The 17,865-nt window shown below is 43.8% G+C and overlaps 1 protein-coding gene across 2 annotated transcripts in view; it reads left to right on the top strand.

Moving 5' to 3' along the window:
* Positions 1-17,391, top strand: part of GLDC (glycine decarboxylase) — a 99,227-nt gene extending 81,836 nt beyond the window's left edge. The window contains exons 20-25 of one of the 2 annotated variants that reach the window (XM_036261516.1): positions 1,261-1,402; positions 3,822-3,933; positions 10,568-10,663; positions 14,560-14,732; positions 16,056-16,136; positions 16,665-17,391. In XM_036261516.1, the coding sequence (XP_036117409.1) occupies positions 1,261-1,402; positions 3,822-3,933; positions 10,568-10,663; positions 14,560-14,732; positions 16,056-16,136; positions 16,665-16,808 (748 nt within the window). In that variant the 3' untranslated portion in view covers positions 16,809-17,391. The remainder of the gene's footprint in view (positions 1-1,260; positions 1,403-3,821; positions 3,934-10,567; positions 10,664-14,559; positions 14,733-16,055; positions 16,137-16,664) is intronic. The other variant, XM_036261515.1, reaches the window with a different exon arrangement.
* Positions 17,392-17,865: the final 474 nt, after the last annotated feature.

Genomic DNA, 17,865 nt, shown 5'->3' with positions numbered 1-17,865 from the left:
CTTCTAGAGGCTGGGTCAGAAGCAGTGACAGGATGCCTTTAGGGTGTGTCCAAAGAAGACCATAATTAGCTTTTATTAACCACAGTGTTTGGCCACACTAAGCTCCTGTTCATGCACAGACAGGGCACGTTTATTAACAGAGCAATGAAGAAGGAGCTTTACTGGAGTATTATGGGTCAGAACTGGAATATTAGCACCTAGAAGTGCTTTTCAGACTCAGACTTTCAAGCAAATTTTTTTTTTCGTTCTTTCTCTTTAAAATCAGCTGGTGGTTACATTGAAAGTGAATTCTCTAACAACAACAAGAAGAACTCAGCAGAAAAGTGGCTGCCAGGAGCTATGGGGCAGGGTGGGGTAGGGTGGGGGAGTAGGGCGAGGTTGGTAAAATGGTACAAACTTTCAGCTATGAGATGAATAAGGTCTGAGGATCTAATGTATTGATAACACTGTTATAAATTGAAATTTGCTAAGACAGCAGAACTTGAATGTTCCTCTCCCAGCTCTCCACAAATGAATTGGACGTAAGGTGTTGAACACTGTAGCCTGAATTCTTATTACATCTGAGATAAGTAAGGAGGAAACCAACATTGTTCCTAAAAATAGATGAAGTCAGAACAAGACCAAAGGAATATCTTGTAGCTGTTACATCTTTTTACACTGTGAAATCGAATCATCTTATGAAAATAAGGCTAAGCAGCCACATTCTGGCTTCAGTACTCCAAAGTGTGCCAAAGGGGCCAGTCTTCAGGATTGCTGGGATCCTGCTCCCTGTCTTCTGCTTTCTTTTTTGATGATGGTTATTTATTGTAAGTGGAAGAGGCCCAGGGCCTCAACTGTGGGGAAGGTGGGGTGAATGGCGTTCACATGCCTCTGATGTGTAGCCCCATGGGCTTCTTCTCAGCAGCACCCTTCTGCATCCCTTAGGTGCCTCTGGACAGAGTGTAGGGTGTGGGGCTGGGATGTCCCTACATCCTGGTGAGCCCAGGGCTCTGCGTGTTGGTCCAGGCTGCCTGCCTCTGTCAAATCCTCGGCCACAGTTCTTGGGTTGGCCCCTGGGACCCTGGTGGCTGGTGAGCTGTGCTTCCAGTGAAGAAGGAAGGAAGGGACACTTCCTGAACATCTGCCTCTTAACAGATGTCAGGTCCCTTCCACTGTCACAGTTCCTCTGATATCAACAGTTTCCTGAGAGGGCCCAGCACTTACCTGTCTGGTTGTAGTGGATCTTTTTACATCTTATAAATTTGTGCTTTAAAACTGCAGGAAGAAGCATCTTGCTCCCTTTCTTCCCAATCATCCTATCATTTCCGTAAAGCCCGATGAGGATGCCCAGCCCGTGGGTACTGTCAGCGCAGCCCCGTGGGGCTCCAGTTCTATCCTGCCCATTTCATGGGCTTATATTAAGGTGAGGCCTGTGAATGTGTGTTAGGTGGGTGGGGGATGTGATGTGTAGGTGGGGAACTACACATTGCAGACTTCCTTCTTAACTTGAAAAGAAAAGAAAAAAAAAATCCATGATCTGAGATGTGGTTAGTGAAGACTGCTGATGACTCTGGGTGGAGGAAACCTTCCTACAGCGATCAGCTAAAATTCATTTCATCTCATCTTCATTATGCTATTTCCTCTGGGTTCTCATAGCGGGTTTAACATCAGAGAAATTAACACGCCAGATACATTTTTCCAGACAGAGTTAAGTTCTGTGAGTCATGTGGATGTTCTGGCCACGTCATCTGGTTTCCTGTAGGATTTGCATGGCCTCTTGCAAGTGAAAAACAGTGTGCATACTAAGTATTACACTTGGTTGAGATCCTGGGATAAATTCTAGGAATACATCTCACTGCACTTTATATTTCTTGGAAGCCTGGAGGATAAGATGAAAAGTAGCAGAAATTTGCTTATGTGGTGGTTTCCCAAAGCTCTTTGCCCTTTATGGCTGGTAGAACTGCACTCTCGGGGGTAATTAGACTGTCAGAAAACAGGCTTCCTTCCTTTGTGTTTCTCAAAAAAACACTCGCGCCAGAGTTTATACAGCTCTTGTTCAAACCGTCCTGCCCACCTCCTGGGCTGACAAGACTGTGCATCGGATAGGAGCATTTGTTCAGCTGCTAATTAGAGCAGCCTTTCCACATTGGCTCCCCTCTTTAAAGGAAGGGTGGCTTCTGGTGAAAGAAAACCCCAAACTCAGCTATGCAAATCGTGCCGGACGGCTCTCTGGGGCTGGCTGTTATTCTTGAACAGTGTGGCATTTATGATTCTTCAGGAAAACTTTCTGGGAAACTAGAACAACAATTTTGTACCTCAGAGACTAAAACCTGCTTTTTAAAATGATCCTCGAGTTGTTTTGCAAATAGGAACAACAAACACAATCATAATAAAGGTCTGTTTCTTTGCAAACAATCTAATTCCTAGCTTCCTTTTGGCCCCAAGGTCCTGTAAACCTCAGTTATTTGTTACAGACCTGTTTGGATTGGAGATGATTTCCCACGTATAGAAAATAAATGCCTTAGGCTGATTTGGCCATATGCCAGGAACACCAGACAGAGCCTCAGTTTAAAAGTGAAATAAATAAAATAGAGTTTAAGCTACCCCTTTGACTTTGGCCCCTCTTTTTATTTCAGGCTGTTGTTAATTATCACCAGGACTCTAGAATGATCTTTTCTCTCCCTGCTTCAGTCTTGAACACTCCCTACAGGACTGCCCTCTAAGGGCCCCAAATTCACTCCTTGCTTCCCTTTGCAATCACCACTGGGCCTCACTAGCCTACATAGAAACCTTAGGGGATTCTTCCAAAATGCACGTGCCTAGGTTCCAGAGAGAATCTAAGTCAGCATAGGTGGGGTAGGGCTTGGACCATCACGCTGCTCAGTAACTCTGACACACAAGTTGAGAGCCAGTGGCTGAACCAAGTCCAAGTCCTTAGCAAAAGTTTGAGACTTATAAGAGGTAGTCACACCTCACCAGGCTCTACAGTAACTCCCAGACTGCATCCATGCGCCTTCCCTTCTATACCGTGGTTTTTGCCATTCTTCTCACCTGGAGTGTCTTCCCCTTTCTTGTCTATCCAAATTCTACCTGATTTAAAATTTTCACTCAAGTTCTAACTCTTATTCTAGGTACCCTTCTGTGACCAGCCTGGAAAAATGTGGCTTGTCCTTACTTTGGATGTTGGTGCCCTTGTTGTTTTATCTGATGCTCTCTCATGTGCTTTACATTAGTTATGTATTTAATGCATATCAAGCCTCGATTGTGTATTCTGGGAAGAAAGTAGGCAACAAAAATTGTGCAGTCTTGACTTTAACTCTTTGCTGGTGATGATGTTCACCCCATATAATCACAGGGGCTTATGAACCATCAGAAAAGGATATGACTGAACCTGGCAGCTTTTAAACACAAATGGCCTTTACTGTGGACAGTTGGAAGATAAACCACACAAAATTGATTCAGTAAGAAATTTGGCCAAGATCCCATGGGATTCTTGGCAATTATCAAGACATCTCAAATTCATAGTAAACAAAACTCCCCTAAATAAGTAAAACAATTCTTTTGCCTTTTTAGATAACACAGTAGTAAGCAGTCAATTTTGCCCCACGGTAGGCTTTGTTACTACAATAAGAAATGTAAAATTACTGTTCCAAGGAGAAAAGCAAAAATTGTTTCAGGCTTAGAGAGGACTGACAGATGACCTTGTTAGGGTTTTCCACTCATCTGTATTGTATAGTGATGGTGGGCTGACTTCCTTTGTGGGGGGATTTCTCTGGGGGAGTCTTTGTGCCCATTGGGTTTACCTGTTCCTTGATTGATGGCTCTTTCCCCCTCTGTTGCAGATGATGGGAGGAAAGGGCCTAAAACAAGCCACGGAAATTGCTATATTAAATGCCAACTACATGGCCAAGCGATTAGAAAAACACTACAGAGTTCTTTTCCGAGGTGCAAGAGGCAAGTATTAACTTGAATCTACCATCACTTTTGTTTTTTTCTTGGCCAAACCAAGCTTGACCTAGTTGATGTGGTTTTCTGAAGTAGGAGGAAAACTTGTGTTTCTTAGCATATACCAGAGAAAAGTATAGAGTTATTGGACATCACTTCAGTGTGGTGAACAGTTCAGGGATATCAGCATTTGCAAGGCTCTGCAATGAAGTTAGTCTACATAGTCCAGGCCAACAAGGAGCCTACATCACTGAGATGTATACATAAACGCCACTAACTCCTTACCTCACAAAGTATGGGAATGCCCCCAAAGAGTGGAGAAATTCAGATTGGGCAGAGGCGGGATGGAATATTTGGGACAGCCTTCTGGGAGGAGCCATTTGAGTGAGCCTGGAAGGAAAGGTAGCAGCGCCCAAGTAAACGGAGATGCAGGAGAAGCCAAGGACAAAGGAGTGGTCCGGGTGGGGGGAGGGTTCAGTGGGTTGAAGGGTGGGAGAGGAGGGGAGGGAGCAGGTAAGGATGAGGTTGGAGAGGCAACATGGGGCCTTGAAGGTCTTTGAAGGCTCTGGACTTGACCTCTGAGCCAAAAAGGTTTTTGAGGGAGGAATGACAGAATTAGGAGAATGTTGAAATCTTTAAGACCATGGCATGGGACGAACATGCTATTGGAAGTAGAATCAGTGACACTTTGTTGTTGATCAGTTGAATGTGAAGAGAGATTTTAGGTAAGCCACTTAGGCATGCAATACAGGGAATAATAGACAGGAACAAAGTCCCTTTGGCAGTGAGGGTAGGGGATGGAGTCACCTAGACATGCCGAGGACACAGCATCTGAGAGCAGAGTCTTGGAAGTGGTGGGGCGCAAGAAAGTATTGAAAAACCAGAGCAAAACTCCTCAAGCAGGTGGCTACACTAAGAGGGATGCAAAAGGACCCCAGCCCGTGAGGGGGGACTCCATTCCTGAGGTAGCTGCAGGGCTCCCCCCACCCCATTCGTCACTGTGCCTCTCCGCAGAAACCCCCTTCTTCTCCTTCCTGCCTCTATTCTGGCTCCATCTCCTCCCTGGAGCCTCCCTTTCCCTGGGGCACAGAACTACTTCCGCCTCTGGGCTCCCTCCGCACTGAGGATTTCTCCCACTGAACTATTGTCTGGCTCTGCCACGGACCCCAAACTCCTGCAGGGTGGGGCCTGCCTGCTGCCCCTCTGGAGCTCGCGTACCTGGCACCCTGCCTGGCACAGCACGCACCATCAACGAACAGATGCCGCGTGCTTCCAGCGGGAGAGCCAGGCTGAAGGCGCAGAGCGCCCGTCTTACCTTAGGCGTCTGCAAAGGCACCCTTGCCTTTCGCGCTTAGGAAGCCTTGGGTCACCTGTGAAAGCAGCTAGGGCAAAATGGTGAGGCCGATGCCAGGTGGAAAGGCTGAGGAGTGGACGGAGGTTGGGAAGAGATGGGAAGCACTCATGGTTTGGGGGAGTTTGGCAGTGAAGGTGAATGGGAGCTGCTGCAATAGGATGCAGTTTTGTTTTGTTTTTAAATAAGCAAACGGCATGATTTTAAGTTTCCAGGGAAAAGGTAGTGAAGAGGGGAGAGCGAAGCTTCAATAGAGAGAATAATAGGCGGGGAACAGAGTCACCTGGAGGTGATGGGAGGGGACGGTGCCAGGTAGACACTGTGCGTGGACTCAGAAGCCCAGAGCAGGAAGGAGCAGAGTGGCTGGGAGCGGAGGGCGGTAGGCAGCAGCGCAGACCTTGGGCCCCAGGAACGAGGCCTCTCTCTGGCTTTGGGTTTCTCTGGCCCAGGAGGAGTGTACATCTACATCTAAAGGCTGTAGGTGTCATTTTTCATTTAAAGGCTGGTCTTGCCTTATAAATATGTACCCAAAGGGGGTGGTTCCAGAGTTTGAAAATATAAAAGAATCAAATGACCAGAAGCTCTCAGTAGGAATGCTCCCCAGAGTAGGAAGGAAAGTTGTGGGCTATATGTCTCTAAGCAACACAATGAAATGCTTCTGAAGTGGACATTAAAGAAGCTACTAGAGCTATTAATTAATTGAAATACAGCTCCTGCACTGTGATGCATCCTGCTTGTGTGTTGGCCTTCAGGAATAGCTTCAATATTTGTTTTGTCTGGTTATATAATAATATATAAGATCCTCAACATGGAAAATCTGGAAAATATAAAAGGATGAGGAAGACAATGGGAAGGATCCATGGTTCCCTCCAGCAGACACAACTGCGATTCATATGTTGCTGTATTCCTTCCCATCTTAGTTTTAGACCATGGAGATCATATTATAAACACAGTTTGTATCCTGTTTTTTTAATGTTATCTTATATTGCGATCATTTCCCCATGCCATTAAATGCTCTTTGAAAGTGGCTGTATCATTCTATTGTGTGAGTGTAGGTTACCATGATTCAAGCAACTCTGTAGGGTACCCCCCTGAGTTGTTTGCATCACTTAGATTTTTAAAAAATCTCTGAATATTTCCTTAGGTTAGAGTCATAGAAGAGACATTATTATCTCAGAGGATATGAATTCATTCAAGCTCTTGATACATATGGCCTAGTTGTCCCCCTAGAAACTTCAGACCAATTTATCCCACACTGTTAGCAGATGAGAGGGACCATCCCACCAGGGCCTAGTGAGCATGAAAAAGCAACGCAAACCAAAACCAAAATGTCTTTGCCAATTTGATGACTGAAAAATAATATTTTTGCTTGAATTCATCCAGATTTATTTATTTTTTCCTATTTTTAATTTTTTTTTTTTTTTATCCTCACCCGAGGACATTTTTCCATTTTTGTACAGACAGAGTGGGAGGGAGAGAGAGGAAGAGAGAGAGAGGGAAACATCGATGTGAAGGGACACATCGAGTGGCTGCCACCCGTATGATCAACCAGGGCCGGGGACAAACTGCAACCGAGGTACATGCCCTTAGCGGGAACCGAACCCGGGTCTCTCCGGACTGCAGGCGGACGCTCTAACCGCTGAGCCAAACTGGCCAGGGCCTATTTTTAATTTTTTTTATATTGAACAATGATTAACTTTATTTGACATCTTCATTGACAGAGAATTCACATACCACACACACCACCCACTTAAAATGTATAACTCACAACTCAGTGATGTTTAGTATCAGTGACGTGCAGAGCAGCGTGGTGTGTCGTTTTGTTTTGAAAGCAGGAGTGGTGTGCTCTGGACTGTGGGAGTGAGCAGCCCTCCTGGAGAGAGGAAAGGAACAAGTGTTCAGGTGCCTGCCATGTGCTTAGCATTCAAGTGACTGCTTTGGGCAGAGACAGTCCCAGTCCTAGGGGATTTGCAGCACAAAAAGACAGATACAATTTTCATCTGTTTTGACAGTTTACCCCAGAATTAAATAATGAATCCTATTTCTCATCCCAAGCAGAAAAAGACTGGTGATTACAGACCTTATTACCCTGTCCCAAAGTTCATGAAACCAAAAATTGTCTCATGTTTGGTCTGGTAAACACATTCATTATACAAGTTAAGGCTTCATATTTTAGGGCCTAGAAAAGAATTATCACCGCACCTCCCAAGGGCCCCAAATAGGAATGTTTTTAAACATTGTATTCCAAAATGTGTAACGGCAATATTCGAAGACCGTTATTCATCTTAATCCTATTTACTAGCTCAAAATAAGACTTCAGAATTACCCATGACTATGAAGCAATACTTTTAATGAACTCCAGGCTTCCCATTATGAACCATTTCTTTGAGAGATTTGAAAAGACCAGCTAAACGTTTGAGGCTTATGGTTTTGTGAAGCAAGGAAGTGGCAGACACACACTGGAATGGGGAGCTGCAGTATTTATTCTGCTAGGATGTGGGAAGAAAGGAATCACCTCAGGTACAATTGAAACCTTTTTATTTATTTTTTAAATCCCTACCTGAGGATATTTTCCCATTGATTTTCTAGATAGAATGAAGGGAGGGAAGGAGAAAGAAACATCAATGTGAGAAACACATCGACTGGTTGCCTCCCGTGCGTGCCCTTGACCAGGAGTCGAATCCGTGACCCCTTGGTCCGCAGGCCGATGCTCTAACCACTGAGGCAAACCGGCCAGGGCAAAATGAAACCTTTTTAAAGGAGAACTTTAAAAATTCAAAGGTGTCTATTCTTGTGGGAGGCTAAGCTCACTTTTTGATCTAAATGATGTTCGTTTTGGCGGAACAGATGACTTTGTTCATATCCCAATGTTTTATTTATGTTTTAAAGCCTTAAATGCCTGTCCTGTTTTGACCTTGGACAAACCTAACTCTGCTTGGAAACTCTCGTCCCTGAATAGTTTTCCCAGTGGCCTTTATGGGCGGACATTGGCCTCAGAACTGGCCCTCACATCCCTGGCTGGGAAGAGACCCCTCCTGAGGCCAGGGGCCCTGCCTACCCCACCTCATTCCCAGGGAGCCCATCAGGAGTTTTGAGTCTGTTAGTTGTGGTCCCTGGGTTGCAACTAAAAAGCTTGACTGAGCATTGATTCCCCACTCAAGCTATCTGGTCAGCTGGTGAGCTCCATGTATTTCTAGGTAGTCACTCTGCGGCTTAGGGATAAGTGAGGTCCGGCCCCTGCTCTCAAGGAGGGTTTTGAGAAGTCGTCTCCTTCTGTAGCATGTTCTGTAGCCTTGGAAGATCATTAACTTTGTGAGCTTGGGCCAAGCCACTTTTAATTTGCTTTTCCATCATCCCGCTGCCTCCTCTCATTGCTCCTTTGACTTGCTGTCTATTTAAACTCTCAGTTCTAGTCATGGTTAGACCCAGCACAAACACCTACTCAGTGAAAATTAAAACTTGCACTGGTCAGTTTATACAATTTCTACTTCAGATTGCGCTGACTCACCATATACCATAGCAGGTTTGTATATCTTTTCTCCTTAAAAACTGTAAACAGAGATGAGCATCTTGGGATCTGGCCTCCAAAAGCCACCAAGTTTAAATTTCACCCCTTTCAGGGCTCAAGCAGAGAGAGAGAGATGCTGAAATTCCACTACAGTTTCCATTTGAGCACATCAGACTATGGATTTAGAAAATAACATCTGAACCTCATTTTAAAAATGGAGCTCTTCCCAAACCACTTGGCTGTGGCGGGCCCTCTGTAGATGAAGTCTTGGTATTAGCAATGCTGGGCTGGGCTGGGCTGGGCTGGGCTGGGCTGGGCTGGATGCGCCCTTAAAGCTTTTGCTGAACCTCTGGGAGATCCTGCTTGCTGCCCACCAGCAAGAGATCTCCTCTCCGTGCCGTGTGTCCCTGTCTTCCTCCCCTGCGGCTCAGTGTCCTCCAGAGCAGTGAGCTTCATTGACCTCTTTCCTTAAGTCATTGTCACAATGCTGGGTTGGCTGCCAGAGGCTCAGAGCAGAAAGGTCAAAGGTTGGGCTCCCAAAGTGGAGTAGCATAATAGGGCATTTAGGATTCTTAGAATTAATAGTTAATAAGGACTTTAATCATGATTTCCCCCCGATCATTTCAACCGACACCTCTTCCCCTCCCTGTGAATACAACAGTCTCCTTTGGAGTCACACTCCTCACAAGTGCAATTGCCATCATTGTCAGAAAGCATGTTTTAAAAATACTGTGCAGTGACAGTGTATTCAGAGCCTCAGGATCTCATACTTTTGTTTCCAAATAAAACCAATCCTTTCATATGTGTTCACTACATTAAAAGTAGAGCAGTTCACAGACTGTCTTCAGGGGCTGCTAATAGCTGGAGCTATTCTCAGGCTTGAGGAGTTGTCTGCTCCAAGGAAACGTAAGTCGATTCATTGTTTGCTGAGAATCAGGAGCTCAGGTTAAGAAAGAGTGTATTTTTATCTCATGCTAGATACTTTCCTCAAAGGAAATTCATCAGTTGTGTGGTCCATGGCATTTGGGAAGCTCCTGGGAATGTTGTTCTGTTTATGAAAATGCTGACTTACGTGGTGGTTTAGTTTTGATGAGGGATGGGTGGTCAGCAGCTCCTGCTGGGGAGATGGCAGCCTGGCCCAGAGAGGCAATCGGTTTGTGAGCTAGGACAAAGTGAACTGACCCCCATGGAGGTTTTGGTCTCATCACCTCCTGGCCACTGCAGTGTGCTGTTTGACAGGCTCTGTTTCTAATTCTCAGTCTGAAACTGAAACTTCAAAAGCCCCTTTGAAGAGCAACATAAAATTTTGTGTGTGGCTTATGGATACATATCTAGTGTATTTATATACACAGAGAAGAAACAGTTATTTGATGTTGGGGGAAATGTTGCTGAAAAGGGTGTCAATGGATCTTTAGTTTTAGAAATATTTTGTATAGAAGGATCAGGCCTGTGATGACTTGCAAGTAGATTGTAGGTCCTCAGAGTTAGAAACAACCTCACCCCCAGAAATCCCTGTTGAACGCTCCAGCAGTGCCTTGGCACCAAAGTCTCACCTCCCGTTAGCTTCTTGGCTCGTGGGTATGTTATGCACTAAGGATCGGATACACTGGCAGGTTAAACATTTTTATTTGTAATAGAGCAGAGAAAGTCTTTGTTTCCATCTATAAACTTACCAAGTGCCCATGCATTTTAATGTGCATGAAAAACCTGATTTATTTGCCCATTTGCTTCAGTAAAACAACAAGCTAATGCAAATCTTAAAATGAAACAATTTTCCCAAACAGGTTATGTGGCTCATGAATTTATTTTGGATACAAGACCCTTCAAAAAGTCTGCAAATATTGAGGCTGTGGATGTGGCCAAGAGGCTTCAGGATTACGGTGAGTGGCTTCATGGGAGTGATCCCTTGTAGGCAGGGGAACTCGGGCTTTTGACATTCATGCAGCTGCCTGTGCTGGCTGTGGGCCACTTCCTGGAGGCACAAACCGAATGCACAGTCTCCACAGGAAACCGATCCACAGGCGAAATGGGGAGGCCAGGGTTCTAGGCAACCTTCAAAGTGATAAAGAAAAAACTCTCCCTTATAGCTACATTCTACTGCCCTTTGAAACATACTCACGTATGCATTCTGACTCCAAGAAAAGAGTCTGTATAGTTAACAAAGCTTAAAATCCCCCCAAAAATGATGGTTGCTCTCTGCCCATGTTTCTGGTAAATTCTTATTTCTGTCCGACTCCTGGGAAACAGAGAGGACCCTGAAGAGGTACGGTGGTGGAATGGGGGAAGCTGAGTGACCTGGAGACGTGTTAGAGTTGAGTGGCATTTCCGAGTCATATTTATAACTATGGCGGGCACGACCTAGCTGTTTCCGCTGCATCTAGAGATGAAGGAATAGGCACATGTTTTTCACAGCAGTGAGGCAATTTTCTTTGAAGGATTTTAAGAGACACGGGCCCTTTGTATATCAGTGGATGTTCATTCAGCACGGCCCTTATTAAAATTCATTTTCTTAGTGACATTATTAATAATATCAAAGACCCTTTGCTTCTCAGAAATGCTAAGTTGGAGAGAACTTCGCCTTTCAGAGGATGTGGAGTCCTATCTGAACCTTAATGATGATTTGACAGAGTTCTTTTAATAAGGAAAGTAAAAACTTTAATAATTTAGTAGGTTTACTACTGCATCATAATGGGAGTCCCACGTGTGTGACTCATTCTCTTTTGAATGAATGATCTTATTATGCAAAGTTGCACTGATAATAAATGGGAAAGCCAGAGAATGGTTTCATTAATGAGATTTGCAGTTGCCTCATCAGAATCTCCTGTTGACTATTCCTATAACCCAACTCAGTCTCCTGGCATCACACATCTGGCTGCAGCAGCATTTGGGGGAAGAGAGAAGGAGCTGGGATGGAGGTGATAATTGAAGTTACCACCCAGTATTTCCAAGTCCTTTGCTATCTGCAGCCTTGACATTATTTTGATATTTGATGGAGTGATTGCCACTTTTGCCCTAAGCCCAGAATTGTCCAGGAGCCTAGCATTTAGTAGGCACTCAGAATATATGTGTGTGTGATGAGAGAATGAATGAATAAATGAATGATTAAGTAAAGGGAAAAAAAAAACAATGGAAATGTCAACACAGATGCTGGCTCTTTTTAAATTTATTTTTACAGCTCTCTTTCTGGTCCAGGCCCCCTTTTTTAATTCTTTTTAAAATATTTTTTTCTTTATTGATTTTTAGAGAAAGAGGAAGGGAGAGGAAGAGAGAGAGAGAAAAATCTATGAGAGAGAACACGGATTGGCCACCTCTTGCATGTTCCCCACTGGGGATCGGGCCCACAACCAGGGCATGTGCTCTGACCAGCAATCGAACTGGTGACCTCTTGGTGCATGGGTCAACACTAAACCAGTGAGCCATACCAGCCGGGACAGATGCTGAATCTTAATCATGCCTACTGAATCAGAATTTCTAGGGGAAAGGCCTAATCATCTGTATATTTAACAGGCACCCCACAGATGAGTCTTAGCAGACAAGTGTTGGGCTCAATGCTTTAGAGGTTTTCAAACACAACTAATGATTAGAATCACCTAGAGAGTTTTTAAACTCAGATTTCTGAGCCCTCCCTTGGACTGCCTGAATGAGGGTCGAGATCCAGGAATTTGTATTTCTGACACAACATATTGAAACCCTGCAGCAGGTCTGGCCAGTGTGGCTCAGCGGTTGAGCGTCAACCCATGCACCAAGAGGTCGCCAGTTCGATTCCCGGTCAGGGCACATGCCCAGGTTGTGGGCCTGATCCCCAATGAGAGGCATGCAGGAGGCGGCCAATCCATGTTCTCTCTCACTGATGTTTCTATCTCCCTCTCCCTCTCACTTCTTCTCTCTCTAAAATTAATAAAGAAACCCTACAGCAGAATATGTTGGGCTGAACTTGCTCACACAGAATTCAGGTCAGACTTTATGAGACCAACTTTTTGTTAAAAAAAAAAAATCCCTTGTCCAGCCGGTGTGGCTCAGTGGATTGAACATACTCCTATGGACTGAGAGGTCCCAGTTCGATTCCTGGTCAGGGCATATGACTGGGTAGTGGGCTCGATCCCCAGTGGGGGGCGTGCAGGAAGCAGCCGATTGATGTTTCTTTCTTGCATCAATGTTTCTGTCTCTCTCTCCCTTCCTCTTTTTCTTTAAGAAATCAATAAAAAATATAGTTTTTAAAAAAAAAAATCCCTTTCTGGTTTGGGTGACAGTTTTGTGCATTTGTCAAAAGTCTTTAAAACAGTACATTTATGATTTGTGCATTTCACTGTAGGTGAATTTTATCACAAAAATATATGAACCAGATATTGAATTCTAGTTAATGGTTTGCATGCTGAAGTGTTTAAGGGAGAAGTGCACTATGACAGCAACATATTTTGAAATGCATCAAAAATAGGGTGGATGGATGAGTAGATATGTGGTAAAGCAAACAGCGTCATTGTAGAATCTAGGTGGAAGGTATATGGGTGTCCACTCCTTTTAACTTATCTGTATGTTTGAAAATTTTGTGATAAAATGTTGAGGAGACAATTCCTTATAGCATGATGCTCCAACGCCCGGGTAATGGTGCACCAGAACTGGGAACCACTGTGCTCCAGAACTAACTGAGCCGACAGGTATATCAACCTGGGAGCTGTTCTTCATCTTTTGAAGTTCCACAGAAAAAGTGTAAAATATGGCAAAAGTTGTTTTGGGCCTTTGTGCAGGAAATCTCGCTCTTGGCCATGTTTCTTTTCGATTCATGTTACATGTGAAAACTTAAGAAAATGTAGGGACCCCTTCAGCCTGTATTCAGTGTAAAGGCGAAGACTTTCCACGCAGTCCCCAAATCTCGGTTCCCGTCACAGGGGTGGGACGCTCACTCCAGGCTCCTTACCGCTGTTACCTCTCTACTTAACTTTTAATAGGCTTTAATGCTTTAATTTCTCTTAATTGCCTGTACTACATGAGCATATAGAAAGATTCTAAAACACAAAGTGAAATAAAAATCCCAGTCTCATTTTCTGGCAATAACCCCTGTTAAAACTTTACTATTTCTCTTTAGTATTTATTCCTTTGTATTCTTTACTATTTATTCTTCAAGGTGTCTTTCCTTACACTACATATATATATATATATACACACACATATATAAGATACTTTGCCATGTAGCCTGTTTTTTTCCACTTAATATTTTTGAATGTTTATTCAATTTAAAAAATAGAAATTTAGCCCTGGCCGGTTGGCTCAGCGGTTGGAGCGTCAGCCTGCGGTACAGAGAGACCTGGGTTTGGTTCCCACTAAGGGCACGTATCTCGGTTGCAGTTTGTCCTCAGCCCTGGTTGGTCGTGCAGGTGGCAGCCACTCAATGTGTCCCTTCACATCGATGTTTCTCTCTCTCTCTCTCTTCTTCTCTCTCCCTCCCACTCTATCTGAACAAAAAATGGAAAAATGTCCCCAGGTGAGGATAAAAAATAAAATAAAATAAAATAAAATAATATATAACATAGAAATTTACATACTTTTTGATGGTTGGATATTTATTGTATGGATAACTTGTAAATTTGCTTACCTGATCCTCTATTGTTAGATGTTATTTCCTGTTTTCTTTCATCCACAGTGGTGAAAGGAATCCCCAAATACATATATTAGTAACTGGACCCGATGATTTCCTTGGGATAACTTAGAAGATAGGGCGTGCCTCTTCCAAACTGGGGAGGTCAAAATTGGTGTCACATGTTCCTGGTCTCCCTTACAGGATTTCACGCCCCTACCATGTCCTGGCCAGTGGCAGGGACTCTCATGATCGAGCCCACTGAGTCAGAAGACAAGGCAGAGCTGGATAGGTTCTGTGATGCCATGATCAGCATCCGGCAGGAAATCGCCGACATTGAGGAAGGCCGCATCGACCCCAGGGTCAATCCACTGAAGGTGTGTGGGTGCTGGTACTTAATCCAAAATGTCCCATAGGGGAGAAAAATTGTCGGGTCAGTGTGTCAGCAACCCCTGAACTCTCTGTTCAGAAGATAGTATTCTTGCCTAGAATTAAGGCCATTCTTCTGAGAAGGTGATGCATTCATTACTTGGAAGTTTAAATCTTTAACATGGCAGTTACTCAAGTCTAACGTAGATATTTTCTGTCTTAACTTTGATTATGTAATTGTTTTGGGGTTGTTGTGGGAGCTACAAACCACATGTACCCAGTTAGTAGCTAAAGAGGGAGCAGAGGCTGAAGGGCTCCATTTAGTTCAGGAAGTCTTACTCAGGGTGTCTGTCTGGTACACTCCAGTGAGATTATTTACCTCACAAACTCTAGATAAAGATAAGTTCTTATATTAGAGAAGTTACCTCTTAGAACGACTGGATTGGTACTTGGCCTGAATGTTTTACAATTTTATGGCTTATGTTGGAGAAAAATTTGTTAGGCATTGCCCCACCTCTTCTAAAATATGTTCATTTCATATCTGTTCTGAGTCCTAAGTTTCTCATTAGGTCTAGATATTATTAAGCTGGGGTATCATGACTTGAGAATATGTGAAGGCTGTGGTTGTGATGTTATGGCTCCAGGCCGGACAACACGTCTGCTGCTCAGGGAAGCTCAGAAAGTTCCATAACTGCCCAGCTGAAGGTGCAGTGCAGGGGCTAGAGGCTGTCGAGAAGGCAGGCACCTTACTCAGTTTGAGTTTGACAGGTAATGAAAAAATACAATATGATCACTTGTACTGTTTTTATTTATTTATTTTTCTGGATACTGCTGCTTCAAGATTTAGGCTGTTTTTAAAAATGGCAATAGACATTTAAAGAACATAATACTGAGTTTCACAAGTGGAGAATAACACTCATAGGATGATATATGGTTTAAAAGTTATGCTATATGCTGTTAATTAATATCTGCAATAGTATAAAAACATGATAGGAATGGTGAACACCAAATTCAAGACAGTGGTTATCACTGGGGAGGGGGGCAAACGATGAGAGGGAGAGGGAAATACAAGCAGCTTCAACCGCCTGTAATGTTTTTTACTTGAAAAGATTAAGCAGATTTGATAAAATGTTGACTTATGTTGGGTAGTTGATTGCTTATTACCATGATTTTCAGATATTTGAAATATTTCACAATAAAAAATTTCCTCTCCCCCCTCCCCCCAAATTGAAACCAAACAATAGTCTTCTCTGTCCACGGGCTTCCGTCCGAAGCTCACTGATTGAGGAGGCAGTGTTCTGCTCTGACTCCTCCTTGTCCATGTCTCTCAGATGTCTCCACACTCCCTGACCTGTGTCACATCGTCGCACTGGGACCGGCCGTATTCCAGAGAGGTGGCAGCCTTCCCCCTCGTAAGTTCTCCTCTGGAGCTGACTGTGCCAGCTGGGATAGTGTCACATGCCCAAGAGGGGCTCCCACCCTTATAGTCTCATATGCACTGTATGTGGACACACTGTGAAATGAGTCCTGGTGAGGGAAGTCCGCAGAGCACAGGTGTTGGCTTTCAGATCTCTGAAGTCAGAGTCTGAGTGTCAACCTCAGGCCTGGGGATCTGCAGGGCACACAGTGGAGGAAGACCAAGTAGGAGTCCCTGTGAAGTCAATGATTTCTACCATCATCCAACAGTGAAATGGGCCCCCGTGCAACTTCTCTTTCTTTTCTGGTTCTTATATGAAGGAGGAGATGCTGTGCAGTTTGATGAGGGGGAACAAGAGTCAAAAGTTGGATTTGGGGGGATGGGATAGCTTTTAGCTTCTAATACCTTTTGAGTACTTGTTTGGCTAGTGGTGTCTTAGGGTGTGTGGATATCATTGCAATCTCTTCTCCCAAGAGAAACCTTTCAGAATATCGCAGAACATTTTCATCGTTTGTTCTTACAGCCCTTTGTGAAACCAGACAGCAAATTCTGGCCAACGATTGCCCGGATTGATGACATCTATGGAGATCAGCACTTGGTCTGTACCTGCCCACCCATGGAAGTTTATGAGTCTCCATTTTCTGAACAGAAGAGGGCCTCTTCTTAGTCCTCTCTCCCCGAGTTCAAGAGACTGAACTGATGCCTCTCTCTGGAGCATTTGATAAGCAAGGAATATTTCACCGACCACCCCAAACTCAAGTAGGGGTTTATATACTGTGTATATTTTTGTAATCTGTCAAGGTAAATGCAAACACAATCAGCGTAGTGAGTGGGAGCTGGTTGTTGGAAGACTGATTTGCTGTTCCTCTGCCTCCAGTGTAGCAGTTGGTGTTCAAATTGCCTTGATTGGGAGCCATTTTTAGTTTGTTTGTTTTTTGCATAGAAAATGTAGGGCGTGATGGGAACTTTAACTTTCAGTGTAGCAAATTCACAGACATTGTAGAGGCTGAACTGGAGACCCGATAGACACATTTTTGTTCCAAATAAGTCCTTATGGACTGTGCCATCTGTGAGAAATCCCAGGGCAAATGTTTACATTTTGTATACACTGCAGTAATCTTTTTCCTCTGACTAATTTGCCTAATCTGTAATAGCATTTGAGTGTTTTTTTTTCTTTCTTTCTTTTTTCATGTTTGTGTGTTTTTTTATCTGCAATTATTAGTATTCTAATAAAAGCATTTCAATTTGAAGAATACCTTCTTGGTCCATTTTTCAATCTTACTATCATGTACAGGCTCAGAGGGAATTGAAGGGTAATGAGCATACCTAACCCAATGGCCATTGTTACATTATCAGTTTTGTCTTTGGCTGGCTAAAGAAACAGTATGTATGTCTTATCCCTTTTTGTTAGACTTGTGTTAGGTTGCATGTAAGTGAAACCCAGCTACAGAAGTTTAATCAAATAGTTTATTTTTTTCTCATTTAACAGTAAGTCCAGAGGTAATAAGCCAAGGACTAGTGTTCCTTCAGTCTTTCAGATCTGCCTTCCTTTGCATAGTGGAGTTTTCGTCCTCATAGTCTTAAGATGGCTGCTGCATATCCAGGCATCACACACCCATTCTAGATAGAAAAAAAAGGGAGAAAACAAGAGACAAAAGGCAGATGCCGTCCAAGTTGGCTGCTTTTGAAATGCTTTCCCAGAGGTTCCACCCAGTAACCTCTGC

This window comes from Molossus molossus, unplaced genomic scaffold, assembly GCF_014108415.1.
Source record: "Molossus molossus isolate mMolMol1 unplaced genomic scaffold, mMolMol1.p scaffold_m16_p_14, whole genome shotgun sequence".
In the NCBI taxonomy this organism is placed as follows: Eukaryota; Metazoa; Chordata; class Mammalia; order Chiroptera; family Molossidae; genus Molossus; species Molossus molossus.
Note: the sequence above shows the minus strand (reverse complement) of the source record. Positions and strands in the feature narration are given on the sequence as shown.